This window comes from Telopea speciosissima, chromosome 7, assembly GCF_018873765.1.
Source record: "Telopea speciosissima isolate NSW1024214 ecotype Mountain lineage chromosome 7, Tspe_v1, whole genome shotgun sequence".
NCBI classification, from domain to species: domain Eukaryota; kingdom Viridiplantae; phylum Streptophyta; class Magnoliopsida; order Proteales; family Proteaceae; genus Telopea; species Telopea speciosissima.
The window spans coordinates 8100270-8119714 of record NC_057922.1 but is presented as its reverse complement, the minus strand read 5'-3'; the positions used below and the strand labels follow the sequence as shown (position 1 = coordinate 8119714).

The following is a 19445-nucleotide window of genomic DNA, read 5'->3' as shown; positions in this document are numbered from 1 at the left end:
ACATATTCATGAATGAGCATTATTATATATCATATGGGTCTTCCACATTCGCAGTGTACAAACCCTGCTCTCATCAAAGATTCCACAAATCCTAATTCGCCTTACTTCACTTTGTATGCTATGCTTGACTAAATAAGGTGGGCCTCATCATCGGACAAGGTTGGGGAGGTGGGGGGGGGTCATACAAAACCCTAAGTAGTATGATGTGCAAAGTGGGTTTGGGTTTCACTCCCCTCTTGTTGCCAGACTTGGGTAATGATACGTAGAGCCTGTCCAGTAGGAGTGTTAGTGGGCTGAGCCAGGGGATGAGGATCCAAACATTTTCAAGTTAGTGGGCTGGGTTTGGGGTTTTCTCCCCTCTTGTTGCCATCCTGGGAGACTTGGGTAATGATACGTAGAGCCTATCCAGTGGGACTGTAATGGGCTGAGCCAGGGGATGAAGACCCAAACATTTTCAAATTAATGGAGAGGGTTTTCCACACAGTCAGTGTTGGAAGTAATCTGCATACAACACCAATGGGTGTTGTGGAAAAAATATCATCCATGTGGAATCCATATTTTCCGAATAAATAATAAAAATAATAATTAATAGATATGTGAGAGGAAAACTACACATTGGCAGCGTAGCAATCATTTTCTGGTTAGTGAGACTGAGTTTTTTTTTTCTTTTCAAAATTTAATGTTGACACTTGGTAAAGATGATACTAATGATCTTAATTCTTCCCCTACTTTATGTGTGGCAGGTGAGATTTATATGAATTTGCCAAGTGTCGTAATAAAGAAAAGGGAAAAGGTTCTCTGGGTTGCTGGGTAGGAATTCTGGCACCTCTATGTTTATTTGTTTTTTTCTTATATAATGAAATAACCTTACTATCCTCTTATGATTGATACCATTTTATTGCAACCATTGGTGTGCTCTTCTATGTCTCTTGCTTATAAATCCTTCCCCCGAAAAGAAATTAATGAGTGACATATACTAGCATTGACAATACAAGGGAAATCGTGCAAACAAAGTAAGCCATACAAATTAAGTTTAGTAGAAAGGGTCCTTACTTTAACAAATGACGAAACCAATGAATGATGAGAATGGATCATTTGCACGCACATGCAGATGAACATACATCTTAAAACCAATCACATGTTTATTTTGTTTTCATAAATACCCCTCCACCCCTTGTAAATGGCAAAAAATAGAATAAATGATTGTCTCTCACATGTAATTGCATCTTTACATACGAGCAGAGGAACCGAATTCTGAAGGATACCCCTTTTCAATGGTTGGGTTTGCTTAGGTTTTTTACTCACAAAAATTAAAAAGTTTGCTTAGTTGGCAGGCCACATGGCAAAATCATCTGCATTTCCTTTAAAACGTAATGTGAGTTTGCTTATTAGGTATGCCACGTGGCAAAAACCAGCTGACCGTACGAGGTTTTTTTTTTGAAATTTTCTTGATTGCGACCAGGTAGCGTCCTCATACCTTTTTTATTTTTGTTTCCTTTTTTAGAGGCGTGATAAGGAAACTCATTTGAGTGCAAATTGCAGACGCAAAATGGAGATATGGCATTCCATAGATTTGTTGGAAGGGAAGAGCTTGTGGAGGTGACCGGTTTCTGGATCTGTTGACCGGGTCTGTCTCCTTTCCTCCCCTCTCTTCTTCCCTTTCCTTCACTTGACGTTAAAGCTTCTGGAACTACCTTCTCCTCTCTCTTTTCTTTTCCCAACCATTTCTTCCTGACTCGCTTGAATTCCTCTGCAAAATTCTCTTTTTCTTTCTTTTGGGGGAACACAGAGAGAAGGAGAGATGTGGGTATTGTTCTATTTGATCTCGCTACCCCTGACATTAGGGATGGTGATACTGACGTTGAGGTACTTCGCCGGCCCAGACGTCCCTCGCTACGTCCTCTTCACCGTGGGATACGCTTGGTTCTGCTCTCTCTCCATCATCATCCTCGTCCCTGCCGACATTTGGACGGTAAGAAATACCATCCCCTGATTCCCTCCAAACCTAACCCTTTCGCTTTTTTAATCTTCACCAACCCAGAGATTCTCCTTCCTACTTCCTTCTTTTGCCCTGCTAATTTTAATTATTTATCTGATAAATCCTTTAAAATTTTAAGTATCCGGGTTCGGATAGTTGTTTTGTTCAATTGTTCGATAAATCAACTGGTCTCGTTTGCGTTAATTGACGGATGAGACTTGGGGCAATTCATGAAAAAAAGTTGCCTGATGTATTGAATTTTAGGGATTCAGCTGGGACTACTTAAATAAATATCAGTATAATTTCATGCTTTCATTGAATGGATGGATTGGTTGGAAAGATAATAGTCATAAAGATAGGAATTGGAATTTTTTGATTCTGTTTTGAACTATGATGGAGGAAATTCTATAATGCATCACTGTTGTAGTTCAGTGTGTATCACAAAAAACACATTACAACTGAAGAAATAGAGAATAAACAAAGAACAAATGAACAAAATTTTCTTCAATTCAAAATTGTCTCTACTATGATTTGGAACCTGTATCTCTGGATATTTTTGAGATTGTAAACTGAGGTAGGATAGAATGACTAACTTTTCGTGCTAGTTTCAGTATTGAAGATCGTCCATTTTCAGCTTGACATGTATTTCAATGGAATTCACTTCCTGCTCCAGTTATTTTGGTCCATAAGGTTGAACATCTGTCTCAGGTGGGGTTTCTGCAGCCAACCTCAAGTAATTAGGATAAGGTTTAGTCAGTTGAGATCAATTGTCATTTGGATTAAGCATGGGGATATGCTGTTTCTTCCACATTCCTATCGAACTGCTCAGAGATCAATTGTCATTTGGATTAAGCATGGGGAGATGCTTTTTCTTCCACAGTCCTATTGAACTGCTCAGAGCAGGGTATACTGGGTTGGTTGCTCCTTAGTTGTTGTGACTTAAGTGGAGTGAGGAATTACCGATGCCGCGAAACCATCTTTAAGGTTGGAAGTCTCCTCAACAAGGAAATGTTGTATGGTTAATTTTTGAAACTTGGAAATGTACTTGGAGATACTGAACTCCGAGCCTTCCTTGGGTGTAATGTGGATATTTGGTTACCATATGGATGCTTTGCTGACTGTTGTTGGGGCTCCATGAGGGGAAAGCCCATAGACAGCATGTAGGGAGATAAATTTTTTGTTGAGTATAAAAGTCCTGCTCTGTTGATTTGAGATGGACACACATATGATAAGTATTGTTTTGGCTAGTCCAGAGGAGCAAAAATATAGCAGGATAGAGGCAGAGAGAAAAATTTCTACAAGAGGAAGATTGCAGAATGATATGATGGGTAATTGGAAGTTCATTGGGCATACATCAGAATGGGGAGGTGTCGTCGGAGGATATGGTTGGATAGGAGGTATAAGACTGTTGATTCCCTCAGCTCATTGCTTTGTTCCATGGTCACGTGGAAGATGGATGAGGCTCACTGGGCAATGGTCCTCAGAGAGATGGGATGTGCTTTCTGTTGTGGAGGTGAGGAAACTCAGTTGTGGAAAGATCCTATTTGAGTATTGTTGAAGAAGCCACCTATGTTTTGGCAATGGATCTCGAATCTTAGGGCAACCGTTTGCTTGATGTTTGGAATCCCTGAAGTACTTGCATAGAGAAGAAGGAGAGCTACATTCACGTGCCAATTTTCTGGGTTTCTCTTACATATTTTAGGGTATCAAGAGACTATTAGGGCATCTGAAGGATGGGAATTGCTACTGTTTCTAAGATTATCTTTCATTGGATGTGGCGGAGCCTGGAAAAAGAGTTGGATAGTTAAATTATTTTTTGTCTCAATGTGACGAATTTTGATGATGTAAATTCTGATATTATATCTTTGGTTATGTCTCCTTTTGTCAAAGTGGTTTCTTGAAAATTGTAAAGACCCTAGTAAAATGGTCTGCAGCCAGCTATACCTTCTATCCACCGTCTTTGTAAAGTTTCTGAACAAATCCTTGCTCAGTGGAATCTGTTACTTGGAAAAATGGCATTACCGTCTGCTTGAGACTTTTATGGCAGTTTTTTTTTTTTTGTTTTTTGAGCTTGATTTTTGGTTGCAGTTGGCAATCAGAAAAGGGATACCCAGAGCTTCTTTCTTCTCCTGCGGAACCTTGAGAAGTCACCAGCAGTGTTCCAAACCTGCTGATGATTCGGCCCTGCGCTGATTCAGGCGCTTCTTCTTTACTTTAGAATTCTCTTGAATAATCAAATCATTATTCCCATTTGACATTGTCTCTTTGTTATAAAATTTGCTTTGATGTGGCCAGTAACTCCAAATTTTTTTTGTGTAGGAGTAGGTACTGAGTTTGAGAAACCCCTGGTGGAAGTTTTGCTAGAAATTAGCCCATTTGACCATCTTATCAATTTCAGTGAACCAAAATGGCTGTTTTAGCCAGAATCTTTTTTTACATTTATTCAGTTTCTCTTATTTTCTTGTCTTATACAGATTAACAGCATTGCTATTTGATGATTTTAAACCTTAATGAGCATATGCAGATTGGCCCATCTCATATAACTTAAGATAAAACAGGGGGAAGCGATAAAGGCTTGGGGATTGTATTCAAGTCTTAGGGTCACACAGTATACTTGTATTTTATATGAAAGTCTACGGAAATATTTTACCATTGTGTTTCTTACTAGTTTAGTTGAAACACCTTCTAAGGGTTTACAAGTGAAGTAGTCAATATATTTAATGTATAGGTAATTTGATCTTAAATATTAATATTTAAATAGCAAATTTTAAATTATTTTAATAAAAATATGAATCATAAACCAAATAAATATTGAACTTTAAATTACATATAAAAACTTTGCAACATTAAAACTTAGTAATTAAATAGAATGTCTAAAATGTAGTTAGGATAGTACCCCTAGAGAGGAATCTCTACTTGGAAGGCTAATAGGAGACAATTCCAAATCTTGACCTCAATTGTCCTGTTGATTGTGCTATGTGATCTAGGTTTTTTTTTTTTTTTTGAATGCTACATGATGTAATGTTTCACTTGTTTACTGACCATGTAGTCCTTTAGAGTAGATTAGACAATGTCAAGCAGTAGATGCATGCTGTGGCACAGATGGGATCAATATGTATGACTCTTGGCACAAATGGATTTGGAATCCAAATTTGACTATCTTTATCTCCTTTTTCCTGATTTCCTTTGTTCATTCTATTTTAAGAATTCATGCCTGATGCAAGGAAGCCACCTCTTCTCCCATGAATGTGAGCTGCTATTTGGAATAGAAGATCTTGCACATATAGTTATGATGTGTATCATGTGTTGGAGTATTTCATAGTGAAACCTCTTTAACTTATTTATCTATTAAATCATAGTGAGTATTTTAACTGGTTCCCCTTATCTGTGCCGCAGACAATAACTGAACAAGATAATGGAGGCATTGCTTTCTTTTGGAGTTGGTCATATTGGAGCACTTTTATACTTACTTGGTATGCTATATATGAACCTTCTCTTCCTTTGGCGTTGATTATCTTGGTGACCACACTTATCCTTTCTTCTTACTCTCGTCTTGATCCGAGTACAGCTGAAGCAGCGTACTTTGTTCCAATTCCTCAGTGGATATTTTCCTTGTTTTGTGTAACAGTCCTTTCTTTGTACATTGATATTTTATGCAGCTATTACCACTTTGCTAAAATATTTATTCTGTCTCACTGCTGTGCAGATGAGTTAAAGCATGTTTTTTTTGAAAATCTGAAATGGTTAATTTTTTTAGACTGAAACAAGAAAGCAAATTTGGCAATTAGATTGCAAGAGGCTTAGGCATTTGCGAGATTGTCTGTGCATGCGTATGTTTCACTCACTTGGGTGTTGCGTTTTTCAACTATTATAGGATGTTTTGTCCTGATTAATTTGGCTTTTCAAAGACTGCCAGACTGCTCATTCTTTTGAGCTGTCCATGCACTTAACATTAGTATGTACTATTTGTTGGCCCATACATAGATTTGCAGTTATTCTTCCTCCCCTTAAATTGTAATTTTTAGATCTCCTTCCCCCTGTTTATCTCTCCCTTATTTGAAATCTTATTTCTCTTCTTTATTCTTTCATGACTCTCATCAAAATAATTTATATGGAACTAGGTTTGGGTTAATGGATTTTTATAAGTTGATCGTGCTCACTGGTCTTTATTTTATGTCATTCATTCTGTTCATTAGTTTACAGATGGATTCCAAATGCCAGTTGTTAACTAGTACATTCCAAGTACACAGTCGTGTGCCATGCTTCATTTTTGTTTCTTTTCCTGTATAAGATGGTTTACAGCTTGCATTGTATCGTATATTCGATGATGATCTAGTAAAATAATACATACGAATTAAGATACATTTATGAAGTTATGCAACTCAATAGTCAATAGTACAGATGTCCTCATTTTTTTTATTATATGGTATTTTTCTAAGCAGGGCTGTGGTGCCCACTATTCAGGGTTATGAAGATGCTGGGGATTTCACTGTGAAAGAAAGATTGAAGACTAGCGTACAGGGAAACCTATTGTTCTATCTGATTGTGGGATCTATTGGCCTTTTCGGACTTATCCTACTCGTTATTATGCACAGGTATTGGTTTGTTTCTTATCCTAACTTCTATTAATTTCTTTATTCATTTTGGATTTGTACTTGAATTCTAGCTTGATCTAGTCTCTCGATTAAAGAATCTGCATCTTAGTATTTTTATTATTGATGTAACTTAGAAATCGGAAAGATCGTGCATGGGGGAAAGCGGTATATGGTGGTAGACCCCAACAAGCACGAAACATATAAGTATAGAGCGTAAAGAAAAAATTGTTTATAATACGTACATGCATGCAATTTACATTAATGATGTAACGAAACCAGGACCTGAAATCAGTATCTGCAAGAGAAGAGAGAGAGAACAATGGGAGAGAGGATGATCTGAACCATGAATAGTGGTAGACCCCAACAAGCATGAAACATATAAGTATAGAGCGTAAAGAAAAAATTGTTTATAATACGTACATGCATGCAATTTACATTAATGATGTAACGAAACCAGGACCTGAAATCAGTATCTGCAAGAAGAGAGAGAGAGAACAATGGGAGAGAGGATGATCTGAACCATGATAGATTAGAATAGAGAGACTTAAAACGACTTGTCCATAGACTAGAATTTTTTGGCGAAATTGGAAGATTCTAGGATTCTTTAGACACTAACTTGTATCCCAGGACTTGAACCCCCCCTCCCCCCACCCTCCAAAAAAAAAACACTAAAATCCTAAATAACTAAATCAACATCTACTAAATAACGCCATTACCTCTGGGCCCCAAAATTAAATAAAATTGATGGTACATTGAGACTACTATTAATTTAAAAGTTATCCTACGCTGCAGGCCTGTAGTGTTACAACACCCAATTAATAAATACAATTCTAAGACCCCTATTTTGAGGTCTAACCATATTGAACACATCTGAGCTTGCTCCTCCTGCATTAGAAAGGCAAACATTGCAAGTATGAGCAATGAAGTTTATCTGTCCATCGTGAAAATAACTATGGTCCACCATATGCTGGGATCATTTTTTGCTCTTTCATTGTTATTTTACTTTCCCAACCATTTTATTTATATGGTTTTTGAGCAAGTTAGAATGTTCAGTCTCATTGGTTCTTTCTATCTCAACAGGATTGGAGGTGTTGTTGGTTTAGCCATGGCTTGCTCAAATACTTTTGGGCTCGTTACTGGTGCATTTCTTCTTGGATTTAGTTTGAGTGCAATTCCAAAGAGCATTTGGAGAAATGCAGATTGGACCACTCGCCAGAAGGTTCTCTCCCATAGGGTTGCTAAAATGGCTGTGAAACTAGATGATGCGCATCAAGAATTTTCAAATGCTATTGTTGTAAGTACTTTTGACTGGTCTTTCTATATGTGTTTTGTGTGTGTGTGGTATGATTTCATTTGTTTATTTGAAATCACATTTTAGTTGTAAATTTGTATCTATATTCATGTTCAGTCTCATTGTGTGAATTTTATTCATGGAAAGAATGTAGTTTCACATTTTAGTTGTAAATTTTATTTTTCATTTGTACCGAATTTTCTGGAAGTTTGTTTTTCGGCTGCTGCACCGAATTCATATAACAAAAAATCACCTGTTTTTAGCTGTCAAGATCAAGAAGATCCATCTTGGTTGTATTTGATAACATGGTTCAATCATGTTACAGTTGAACGTCTTGCAACTGACTTATTATCCTCGGTTTACATAGTCAACCTTACATATTTGATGCTGTTGTGTTCCATTAGGTTGCTCAAGCAACATCAAATCAGATGTCCAAGCGTGATCCCTTAAGACCCTACATGGACGTGATCGATAATATGTTGCGTCAGATGGTATGTCTTGTATAGAATTACTAAAATATAATATAATTTTTTTCCAAAAGAAAAAAGTGGCATAGAGTTCTGATTTAATGAGTTGAAACATTGTTCTTCTCTTTCTGATCAATTTTCTGATTTTAATTTTGTCTTCCAGTTTAGAGAAGACCCCTCCTTTAAACCACAAGGAGGTAGATTGGGAGAAAGTGATATGGACTATGATACTGATGAGAAATCAATGGCTGCACTTAGGCGTCAACTTAGGAGAGCTCGAGAAGAGTATTACCGGTACAAAAGGTATTGCACAAACTAGTTAGCAAATTAAATGGTGGCGGCTGTTTATAGTGGAGAATGAATCACCCCATATACTCTTTTGGTTCATTTCATAAACCATCTGCATCTATATATCATTTTAATATCTGCCCTGCCTTTACACGTGCCGTCTTTTTATATTAAAAGTGGTGTAGGACAGCCACCCTAAGTTGATGTAGTATTCTAGAAAGAGTGAATTCACAAGAAAGTACTTGGATAGATGGAAGTGAAGAGGAATAACTGCTTGTGGATAAGAAAGACTCATGGTAGTACTTGGAATTGTGAAAACTAGGGTTTTTGTTGTGCAGTTAGAAATTGGGGTTTTTCATACTATATATAAAATTTCTATTCACTTTCCCTCCACAAAAATTAGGAATAGGGTTATGGTGTGTTGGTGGGTGGTTGGGGAAAAGTATGGTCTGAGGAAGTTGGATGGAAGTTTTTGGGCTTGGAAATGGTTCTGAGAAGTGAAGGAAGACAGGAAGTATTCAAAGACAGTTATGTTTTTTGTGGAGCTTGCCTCTTTTTGGGGATGGGAACCAAATGGGGAAGGAAGAGTATCTTCGTTGAGTTGCAGCCTCATTTCAGTTCTGAATAAAACAAGTACGCACTATAAACCTTAATTCATACTTGACTAACTACTTTTAGTCATTCATCTTTAAAGTGACTTAAATATACTTAAAATGAGGAGATTACAGATTACCCCTACTCACACCTTTAAGCCTATGGTAAAACTTGTTACATGGATTTGAGGGCCAAAACATCATAATCTCAGAAAAAGTCAATGGGTTGCCATAGTAGCTCTCAGAAAGAGCCTTCTAAGTTTCAGCACATCAAATGTTTTTTTTTTTTTTTTTTTTTTTTTTCAGGTTCTTGTATAGAAAGTTATGGCTGCGGTTCTGTTTATTATTCTTGCAGTAGTGATGCCCTTGGTACACCTGCTCATTTATCTCATACTGTCAATACATTTCTAGTCATAGATACTGTATAGTCTTGTCTGGAAAACACTTCTCCTAATTAAAGGAAGTCATTTTGTGCATAAGTCTACTGTCTTAAAGACATTGACACTATTTATTCAAGGTATCAGTTCCATTTATATCTAACTAGATTTAATCTTTTGCAGTGAGTATATGACTAATGTCACAGAGGCCCTTGAACTGGAGGATACCATAAAAAATTATGAGCATCGCAGTGCTACTGGATGGTTTGCCCTTAACCTGGTTTTTGTTTGTCTGCCTTCCTTTATTTAAGGACTATTTTTCTTCCTTTCTTTTTTGCTTTTTGATGAATAAAAGATTTATGGATCAGGAAATGTAATTGATAAGGTAATGGGAAAATAATATTCTCTTTTAGGTGGGTAAGATTTCCCTAGATGTACTACTTTGTAGTGTATCGCTAGTGGGAAACCCGCATGGGGAATGAACTTCATTGTCATATAAATCAATACCAATGGAATGATAAAGACAGAGGTATATTTAAATCATTATACAATTCTATGATTTATTTAGAATAGATATTTCAAAATTAACTCTCTTCCCAGCCAAATTTATTTCAGCCAGTTGCGTCTGTCTAATAGACGAAATCAAACAAATGAGTTAAAACAGTTGTGGGAAAGGTTTGGGGGTGGCAATTTGTGAGGATGCAAACACATGCACAGACAAGCACATGTACAAATATACAGCGTGCATGCACACAATCTTTGCGGGGATTACATGTGCAATATATATTACATAAAATGTTAGAGTCTTGTTTATTAAGGAAGAGTAATTTATTGTATTCATTTATAATATTCACTACCATTATTGGGTAATCCAAGCTTGGGTGGATTATTCTGAACTGTGGCCTGTTTCCAGTTTAACAAGTACATTTATGGAATAGAGTACCAGTTGTTTGAAATTTGAATGTTATGCATTGCGTTCCACGATAGAGTGCCCACATATAATAGCCTTCATTTTTACAAACTTTCCTATATCTTGTCATTGCAGGAAATATGTTTCAAGCTTCAGACCTTGTCGAACTGGCAAAATAGGATCCCTCCTTGATATGATAGGTAGTTCAATTTCTGAATACTTCGGTTTCCTTGGGCGTTTTTTCAGACCTTGTCGAACTGTATTACGGCTGATGCTTGATATATTTGAGGCTCTTAAATGATGAACTGTTTTAGGGGGATGCTTCAGATGGTTGCTTCATTTTCATAAAAAGCTTGTTTCAATGGACATATATAATGAATTTCTATGAAAATTCCCAATGTAGGAATAAAGGTTCCACTTTATGTTTAGGCTCCATTTGTTTACTGTTATATATTTTTCTTCAAAATTTATTATTAATAAATATTACTTTGTAGTTTTCTTCAATTTCTCTATTTATTTTTTGGGTTGGAAATAAGGAAGCAAATTTGGTTCACTAAGGGAAATAATTCAGCCATACGATGGGGATTGGGTCCTCCATGAGTGCCAAGTGTATTAATGATCAAGATACTGTGGTTTTTTTCCGGAAAAACAAAATCCTGCAATTTCAAATGGAAATTGTTTTCCAGTTTTTTTCTATTCCATTTCAGTAAAATATTTGTCATTTTTCCTAAATCGTTACGCAAGTCTGTATTGATTTAACAAATCCTGTAAAACATTGTACATTGTAACAAACGGAGCCTTCGGAGAGGAGAGAAATTTCAAAGTTAAGTTGCACTCACAATAGGTGCATTGGTTTATGTTCATTGGTCTTCAAACATTTCCTGTTTTGCTTCTCAGTTGCATCATCTGATGTAACCTGACGCCAAAAAAGTGTCTTTCTAAAGGTGCTGAATGAATAGAGCAATTATAATCCTTGAAATCATTGTTGGATCTTGCAGAGTTGGTTTGGAAATGTATACTGAGAAAGCAACTTGAGAAACTCTTGGCTATAATACTTGGGTGCATATCCGCTGCAATTCTTTTGGCAGAGGCTACCATACTGCCAAGTGGAGTTGATTTGTCTCTTTTCTCCATTCTCATAAATGCTGTTCGGAAGCAAGAGGCTCTTGTACAGGTAATTTCTGAAAATCCTTTGAGATTTAAGTCTTCAATGTGATAAATTAGTTGGAATCAACATTTAAGTGTTTCCACATTAATTTTTTTTTGAAAAATCCACAGGGAGTTGCATTACATTTAGAGACAGTTGAATACTCCAAGCAATGTATTTCTTGTATATTCATGTGAGGAATTAAACATCTGTTTAGTTTGGGGATTTTAGTACATTACTTTTCAGTAGGATACCTGGTGTAACTTTATTAAAGAATTTGCTTGGAAAGGTCTCTGTCTGAAGACAATTGACAACTTTCAGAAAGTCATTTGGTTGGTGATGGACTCTTGGAAGAAACAATCTATTTCCTTCCAATGTTGTAAGGTTGGAACTGTCCTTGTGTCAAAGTTGGCTATAGAAGCCAGGATTTAAAACAAGGATGTAACAATCACAATGGAGGAGCCTTGACTCAGATGTAGGATAGTTTTAAGATGCTAGCCTTATGCGCTACTGCTTAGCCTAAAAGTTTGAACTGTTAAGTAAGGGCAACGTAAATGTATACATCAACACCCCTCACACGTGCAGGCCTGTACACACACGGTCCTTGCACGAGAAACGCACTCAGGCGGAAACATCAACAAGCCTTTTGGTGAATAGGCCCAGAATCTGTCAAAAAGTTAGGGTTGATTTCAACATGTCAGATCAGACTCCCTGTCATATAAATATTATGATTTTTTTTTGGGTGAAAATTACCATTGCAAACCATTGTTATATGATGGTATGTCTCTCACATATTTATGTTTTTAGTCATGATATTGTGGCCTTTTCTCTCCCATCAATTTCTTCTTTTGACCTATTTTATGCTTATACCCATTTGATTAGTTCTTTTGTTTTTGCAGATATTTGCTTTTGTACCCCTGATGTACATGTGTGTGTGCACATATTATTCCCTCTTCAAAATTGGAATGCTAATGTTTTTCTCGCTAACGCCAAGACAAACAAGTTCAGTCAGCTTGCTTATGATTTGCTCGTAAGTTTTTCTCATGGTTCTATGGATAGGGATGAACTTCGTCTTGTTCTAAGGAGAATAATTAAATGTTTTTCCTGCCCACTAGGATGGTTGCACGTTATGCGCCTCCAATATCTTACAACTTTCTCAATCTCATTCATCTTGAAGGGGATAAGACTCATAAGAGAACTATCACTGTCTTCGAAAGAGTGAGCCTCCTATATCCATCATCTCTTATATTGTTAATTCTCTAATGTGTGCATTTCATTTCTCAGAAATGTGTCTGCTTCCTAGGTCTACTCAACAGCACTAGAGAGTATTAGTATAACCTTGAGGACATTAATACAAGCATGGGAAAGATATACCATGTTGACATGTACGGTGTACCAACATGGATGTGTGTTGACACTTTACACAATAGGATTACTACTATTTTCTTTTTAGGATCACTACTGTTTTCTTTTCCTTTAAAAAAATGAGAGAAATAGAGAAACACGAGGAAGGATGAGATAGATAAATGCAACATTTATTTAGGGTAGGGGTTTCCTGGTCTTTGCAGACCGGGAAACTTACTGGTTAGATGAGGATGAAATTCTGTAGATAGGTAGACCCCTAGGGCCGCCGTTCACATGTCAAGTTTCAGCCTAGTGGCAGAACAAAGAATTTAAAGATTCATGACAACAGAGAGGGTGCATAGACATACATGGAAGGATATATCATTGAATTTGAGGCCGAAATACATTCAATCCATGGGATGGCATAAAATTGAATTCAAGTATGAGATTTGACACATGACCCATCCAATCCATTCCCTAGGCATCCAACAGTCAGAATTGCCGCATCATTCTCCCTCATAGTACACAATCGGGTGTTCTGTCCGCCTAACATTAGCATTCTGGCCATTTCAGTGGAATCTCATGGAGGTTTAGTGGTGTTGCCCTTCTGCAGCCGCAGGTCACCAAAAGGGAAGGGAAGAACCAATCCCATATCGATTGTTCTATATTATATCTCTTATTTTAGTGTCGTTTGGGATCTTGGCAATTGGGATACATATTATGTTTGAAGGTCTCCACTGTGGCATCTTTTTTCTTTTTTCCTTTCAGATTGAATTTTTTTTACTTATGTAACAAAATTCTTTATCATTGTGCAGACAATGGGGAATATCGATGATGCTGTTCCTTTCTTCGGGAAAGAATTTAATAGAATCTATCCACTTATTATGGTTATTTACACCCTGTTAGTTGCAAGCAATTTCTTTGACCGGTTAATTGATTCTTTTGGGAGCTGGAAAAGATTCAGGTTTCAAAATGAGGCAGATGATACAGATGGATTTGACGCGTCAGGGATAATTATCCTGCAGAAAGGTAACTGGATCCTGGCTTCGTAGTTTTTGGGGATGGACAGTATAGATGTAATACTAATTTTATTTGGTGTTTATCATACTCTTGTTTAGATTTTTCTATGGGATACAGAGCTTGAAACCCTCTACACCGTAGCGCTGGAACTAATAAACCATTCTATTTTCATTTATTTAATTGAGTGATGTTTTTGGTACTTGAATGGTACAAGAATTTGTTTGTTCAGAACGATCTTGGCTTCAAGAAGGACGGAAGGTTGGTGAGCATGTTATCCCATTGGCAAGGAATTTCAACAATATTAGTATGGATACGGAGTCGGGCAGCAATGACACAGTATGTAAACTTCCCTTGATACCGTTGCCTGGATGTTTTAAGAGAATCAAAGTTTTGAGTCTATTATGTAGAAAGTTTTCCTGCTAAACTCGGAAATGTTTCCAGGGCAAAAGTGCTGTTGAACTGAGAGCAACTACCAGCTTAATCAAGGATGGTAGAAAGGGAAGTCAATCAAAATCATCAACGGAAGATACCTGGAAATATGGCACGAGCAGAGAAGCAATTGGAAACAAGTACATGGCCATAAGAGAACAAAGAAGACAAGTGTCTTCAACAAAGTCATCAGAGACAAACATAGCCTCTGCAAAGGTTTCTTTGCTTACTGCAGCCAACTCTCAGAACCAGTCTGGTAACACAACAGGTGGACCATCTGCGGCGGGGTTAGCCTCAACATGGGAATCGATGAAGACAGGTTTTCAAAATATTAAAGCAAACATTGGCTCCAAGAAATTTCTTCCTCTACGCCAGGTTCAGGAGACAAAACTCGTCTCCCGTGACTCCTCTTCTGAGTCCCTTGATGATATATTTCAGAGACTAAAACGACCAACTCTAGACCATAGGGATTACAATGGTGATGGGGACAATGACATTGATTCCAATCATACAGGTACCACCAGATAATACATGCATTCAGAGAGGAAACATAATTGCTAGTCTTCTGTATAAATTGGGTGTGGGTGTCAATTTTTGGTTTTTGTGAATCCCACAACATGTACAGGTTGCAGAAAAGACATTCCTGCTTTGTGCTCACTATATTCTTTGGCATTGGATCTCCTAAAGCACTGAGAAGGTTATCTCTATATGAACTAACTGTATCTTTCTGTAACTGTGCTGAAGACAGAAAATAGGGCACCGAATACTATTTATAACACAATATAGAAAATGACACACTAGAGAATTTTGTAATATGTAAGAGTGGAACTCCCCCCAAAAAATTTTTTTTTTTTTGGGGTCTTTCATACCATATCTAACCTTTAAGCATAAGCAGCTAATAAATTAGCCAAACTAATCCCTTTCTATCACAAAAACAACAGGAAAATCTGAAAAACAGATGAAAGAACTAAGGCTGCGTTTGGTATGCATTTCAGATCGATTTCCCATACTCAAACGATAAAAACAAATATTTTTATCATCCAAAAATGCACGTGGTGTGCATTTCAAGAATGTATACCAAACACAGCCTAAATGTTCTCAGCTAGTCTAAAAAACATCTGTAGATTTTTCACTTACCACAATCCATTCAAGATGGCCGACTGCTTCCCTTTTTGTCTGCACCCTTGATTGTTTATCTTTTTTACCCTGCAAAAACAAGAATTGTTTTAGAATCAGAAACTTCCAATAAGAAAATCATAGGATTATCACAAACCACTCAGAAATTCCTAATGGGTATCGGGGGATGCTTAACAACAATAAATGACAAGTCATTCTAAATATATGATCAACAATAACTCAGCCTTATTCCAACTAAATGGAGTCGGCTACATGGATTCTTATCTTCCAATCAGCTGTATTTGAGGTTATATTTGATACAAGGCCTTAATTATGCATGTCTTTTCTTACCATTTCTCTTAAGGTCATTTTAGGTCTGTCGCTCGTTCTTTTAATTCCTTCAATCTGAATCAAACACTCCTTTGTATTATAGCATCCAAAGGCCTCCGTTGAACATGATCATGCCACCTCAAACGATTTTCTCATACCTTATCATATATCAAAGCTACTCCCAAATCAATTCTATTATGGCCATTCTTTACTTTATCCTTCCTAATTTTGTTCTCTTTTGTTTATCATTTGTTTCCCCTTTTGATTCTATTGCTTATTTTGATTGTTCCATTGGAAACAGCTCAATATATTGAGTGGAATGAACTCAAAACATATTATAATTCGGAACAAGTCATCTATGTATATCCAAACTCAGATTGGATCAACAAAAACGTAACGTGAACCGAGCATTTTGCTATTCTTATGAGTCTCTTTTCAATTTCTTCACGTCTTTGCAGCTTCATTTGTCAATGATCCAACTTATTTTATTCTTGAATTAAATAAACTAGTCAAGAAAGAATATGGGTTTTTTTTTAATTAAAAAAAATGTTTTAAAGTCGTTAAAGATGCAACACAACCGGTTTAACCTTGTTCCATAAATCAATATCTTTCCGGCTTTTCATCTATTTTCATGTAAAAAAAGATGGAAAAGAATTTTTTTCCCTATAAAATACGATTTTTCATTGTTTATTTTAACATAAAATATATGAAAAAACAAAAATATATATTAAAAAGGGAACTAGAAATATTCCACGATGGAAAAATGTTAAGAATATGAATTTTGTGAATAGTCCGGACTCTAGACATTTTCACAACCTAGTCCGAATCAAACGGAAGTGACACTAACGCCTTTTATAGGATCCGGCTCCTCCCCCGGGAGTTTAGCGCCCAAGGCACGCCCAGAGGGCAGCCAAGGGTGGGGCTGTGTTACACATCTCGGTGCATGTCTAGAGATGTGTGCGGCACAACTCAACGGTTGGATGTTCCCTGGAAACGAACTCAACTCCCTTTTATATGAGGTGTCTCAAAATAATTGTCCTTTTTTTTTTTTTTTTTTTGAAAAGCATTTGATGTCATTTTTCAATATTAAAGGTAAATCTCTCCTCTCACATATGAACTCTATTAAATGTTATGACTTTTAATTTTTTATAATCCGTAGTTTACCCCTACATTAGATACTTCATTAAATAATTTTTTAAAATAAAATAAGGGGTAAAAAAAGTAATATAACAACTGTGTTAATAAGAAATTCCTTAATAGATTGTTACTTCTCAAAAAGTGAATGACAGACATTTGCCTCAATATGAGCTCTTAAATTTGACATGTGTCCAATCAAGAGAATACTGACTAAAACTCAGTTCTACATGTTATTTTAGGTGTGCTTCTCAAGATAAAGAAAACCCACATTGACATTTCTCTCTCATTCTACAATTTTCATCCTCTGATGCTGCCTGCCTGTGCGGCTGACATGCAGCCCCACACAAGTAGGGCAAAATGACCACCCTATCCATTGCCTCAGCATCCTGCCTTGGTGGGGGTAGGGCAATCATTTCGTCCTTGCTGTGTGAGGCTGCATGCCGGCCGCACAGGCAGGTGAGAGCAAAGGATTGCGATTCCTTATTCTACAATTTGGATCCCATGTAGGTTTTCATTGGTTGCATGCATTTTCCTTCTTACCCTTGTAGGAACCCTCTCCAGTCTCCCACCAAGGTTCATAATCTCAGTTTGATATCGACTGAGACAGATCGCAATACCGATCTGATCCACCTACACAGATAAAGATAAAAAAATTAAAAAATCAAAGACAAAAGTGTCATATTTGCCCGGGGGATCTGATATGGAGGTCACGAACCTTGTTCCCCACAACACAATTTCGTTGAAGTTTCTCTGTTCTCAGTGAAGGTTTACCTTACTCCAATTTGATGTCGGCTATTACCCAAAAAAAAATTTGTGATGTCCGCTGCCGAAACTCCACAGCAAAAATACGGTTCTGTGTACGGTCCTGGCTAGCTACAGCCTGTGCAAAAGCCGGTGGATTGGAATATTTTAACTGAAACCGCTTGGCTTATTCAATAAGTTGACTTTGATTTTTTTACCTAGGTGGTTTCCGATTCTCAAGCATGAACTGAAGTCTAGATTCTTAAGTGTTTTTGTAGGTCTCTAAAACTGATCAGATTTCTCTTGGATTTCGATATTTTTTGGCTGAATACGGATACTTTAAAATAAATTCAGGTGGATTTGGGTGTGAATTGAATTCAAATTTTTGACACATCTCTGACTTGTGTAACCCGAATCTTTCTCTTCTCAATCAATATCTCTTGGATTATGATTATCTTTTTATTATATTCTAGAACCTATTGAATCTTCAGAAACCCTTAAGATCATTATTTACTTTAATTTTTTATTATTAAATATTTAAATTTTTCTTCAAAAATCTTTAAATGAATACAGACGTACCTAAACGGATAGTGATGGGGTTACTTTTTTGCCCTCCGTCATCTTAATTTCATCTTCCATTACTTCATTTCATTTGTTACCATATATATATATATATATATATATATATATATAGAGAGAGAGAGAGAGAGAGAGAGAGAGAGAGAGAGACTTATAATACAACAAACAGACATGATCTTGATTTTCTTCTAATTAATGTGCTTTATTCTTCTTTTTGTTTCTGTTTTTGCTGAGAATAGAACAAATTACAGAAACAAAGTAAGAAATAAACAAACAAACAAACAAACAAACAATATTTACATAAATCAATAAATCCTGTTATGAGAAGAAATCTCTTTAACAGTACTAGAATGCAACAAAATCTTCTTGGTCTTCTTCCCAGTAGAACGTAACAGCTTCGACCAAAACCCTCCTTTCTTCTTATTCCCATCCGTACCCTCCACTTCAACTCTTCTTCTCCTACTCGTTTTCGGCCCAAACCCCACCACCGATCGACTCTTCAAGGAAAACCCAGAAGAACCAACTCTCCCTTCCGAATAAGCGAAACGATCATGAAGTGGAGAAGAATCCGAAGAACTTGCACCTGAAGAATAAGGCGATGAAGACAACGATGAAGAACAAGACGAACCTGCTGCCTCTTCCATTCCTCCTCTACCACCATTATTTGCAATCGAGAGCTTAATAAGTCTCTCTCTGAGACAATAAGAACAAACACCTGGTGTGCGTCTGTGCATTGGGTGCTTCTTGCACCTCATCTCTGATTCAGCCCAACCCATTTCAGAACCCTTCAAGTTTCACAAACCCTTCAAGTATTTCTGTTAATGATTCCCTCTCTATATATATGAAGGGAAGGGAAGGGAAGGAATAAGGGACGGAAGAGAGAGAGAGAGAGAGAGAGAGAGAGATCCAACTTCCCAGATGTTTCGCTTCAGCTTAAAAGATGGACTTTTCCGTATCGGAATGGAATTTGAAAAGTCGACGAAAGACAGTTGAGATACACGGAAGCTGCGAGTGGGACCCACTTTTCCTTGTAAATTGGGGCAGCTATGAGAGCTTTCTTCTTTCCTTTTTTTCTTTTGTATCTTTTTCGAGTTAAATGAGTT

General features: G+C 36.8%; 2 protein-coding genes across 4 annotated transcripts; one reads left to right on the top strand and one right to left on the bottom strand.

Annotated features, from left to right (window-relative positions):
• Positions 1–1540: 1540 nt before the first annotated feature.
• LOC122669294 (LMBR1 domain-containing protein 2 homolog A-like) lies at positions 1541–15172 on the top strand. 3 transcript variants are annotated; one of them, XM_043866038.1, is made up of 14 exons: positions 1541–1972; positions 5375–5451; positions 6421–6573; positions 7654–7867; positions 8269–8355; positions 8495–8634; positions 9773–9853; positions 10635–10699; positions 11498–11673; positions 12546–12676; positions 12762–12864; positions 13806–14019; positions 14240–14346; positions 14452–15172. In XM_043866038.1, the coding sequence occupies exons 1-14, from the start codon at positions 1802–1804 to the stop codon at positions 14965–14967; spliced, it is 2235 nt and encodes a 744-aa protein (XP_043721973.1). In that variant the 5' UTR covers positions 1541–1801; the 3' UTR covers positions 14968–15172. The 3 variants fall into 3 exon arrangements, with proteins under 3 accessions (XP_043721973.1, XP_043721972.1, XP_043721974.1); XM_043866037.1 differs by having other exon boundaries at positions 6421–6579; XM_043866039.1 differs by lacking the exon at positions 1541–1972 and having other exon boundaries at positions 6443–6579.
• Positions 15173–18615: 3443 nt separating this feature from the next.
• On the bottom strand, positions 18616–19161 carry LOC122669295. The gene has a single exon (XM_043866040.1). The coding sequence runs from the start codon at positions 19116–19118 to the stop codon at positions 18648–18650; it is 471 nt and encodes a 156-aa protein (XP_043721975.1). The 5' UTR covers positions 19119–19161; the 3' UTR covers positions 18616–18647.
• Positions 19162–19445: the final 284 nt, after the last annotated feature.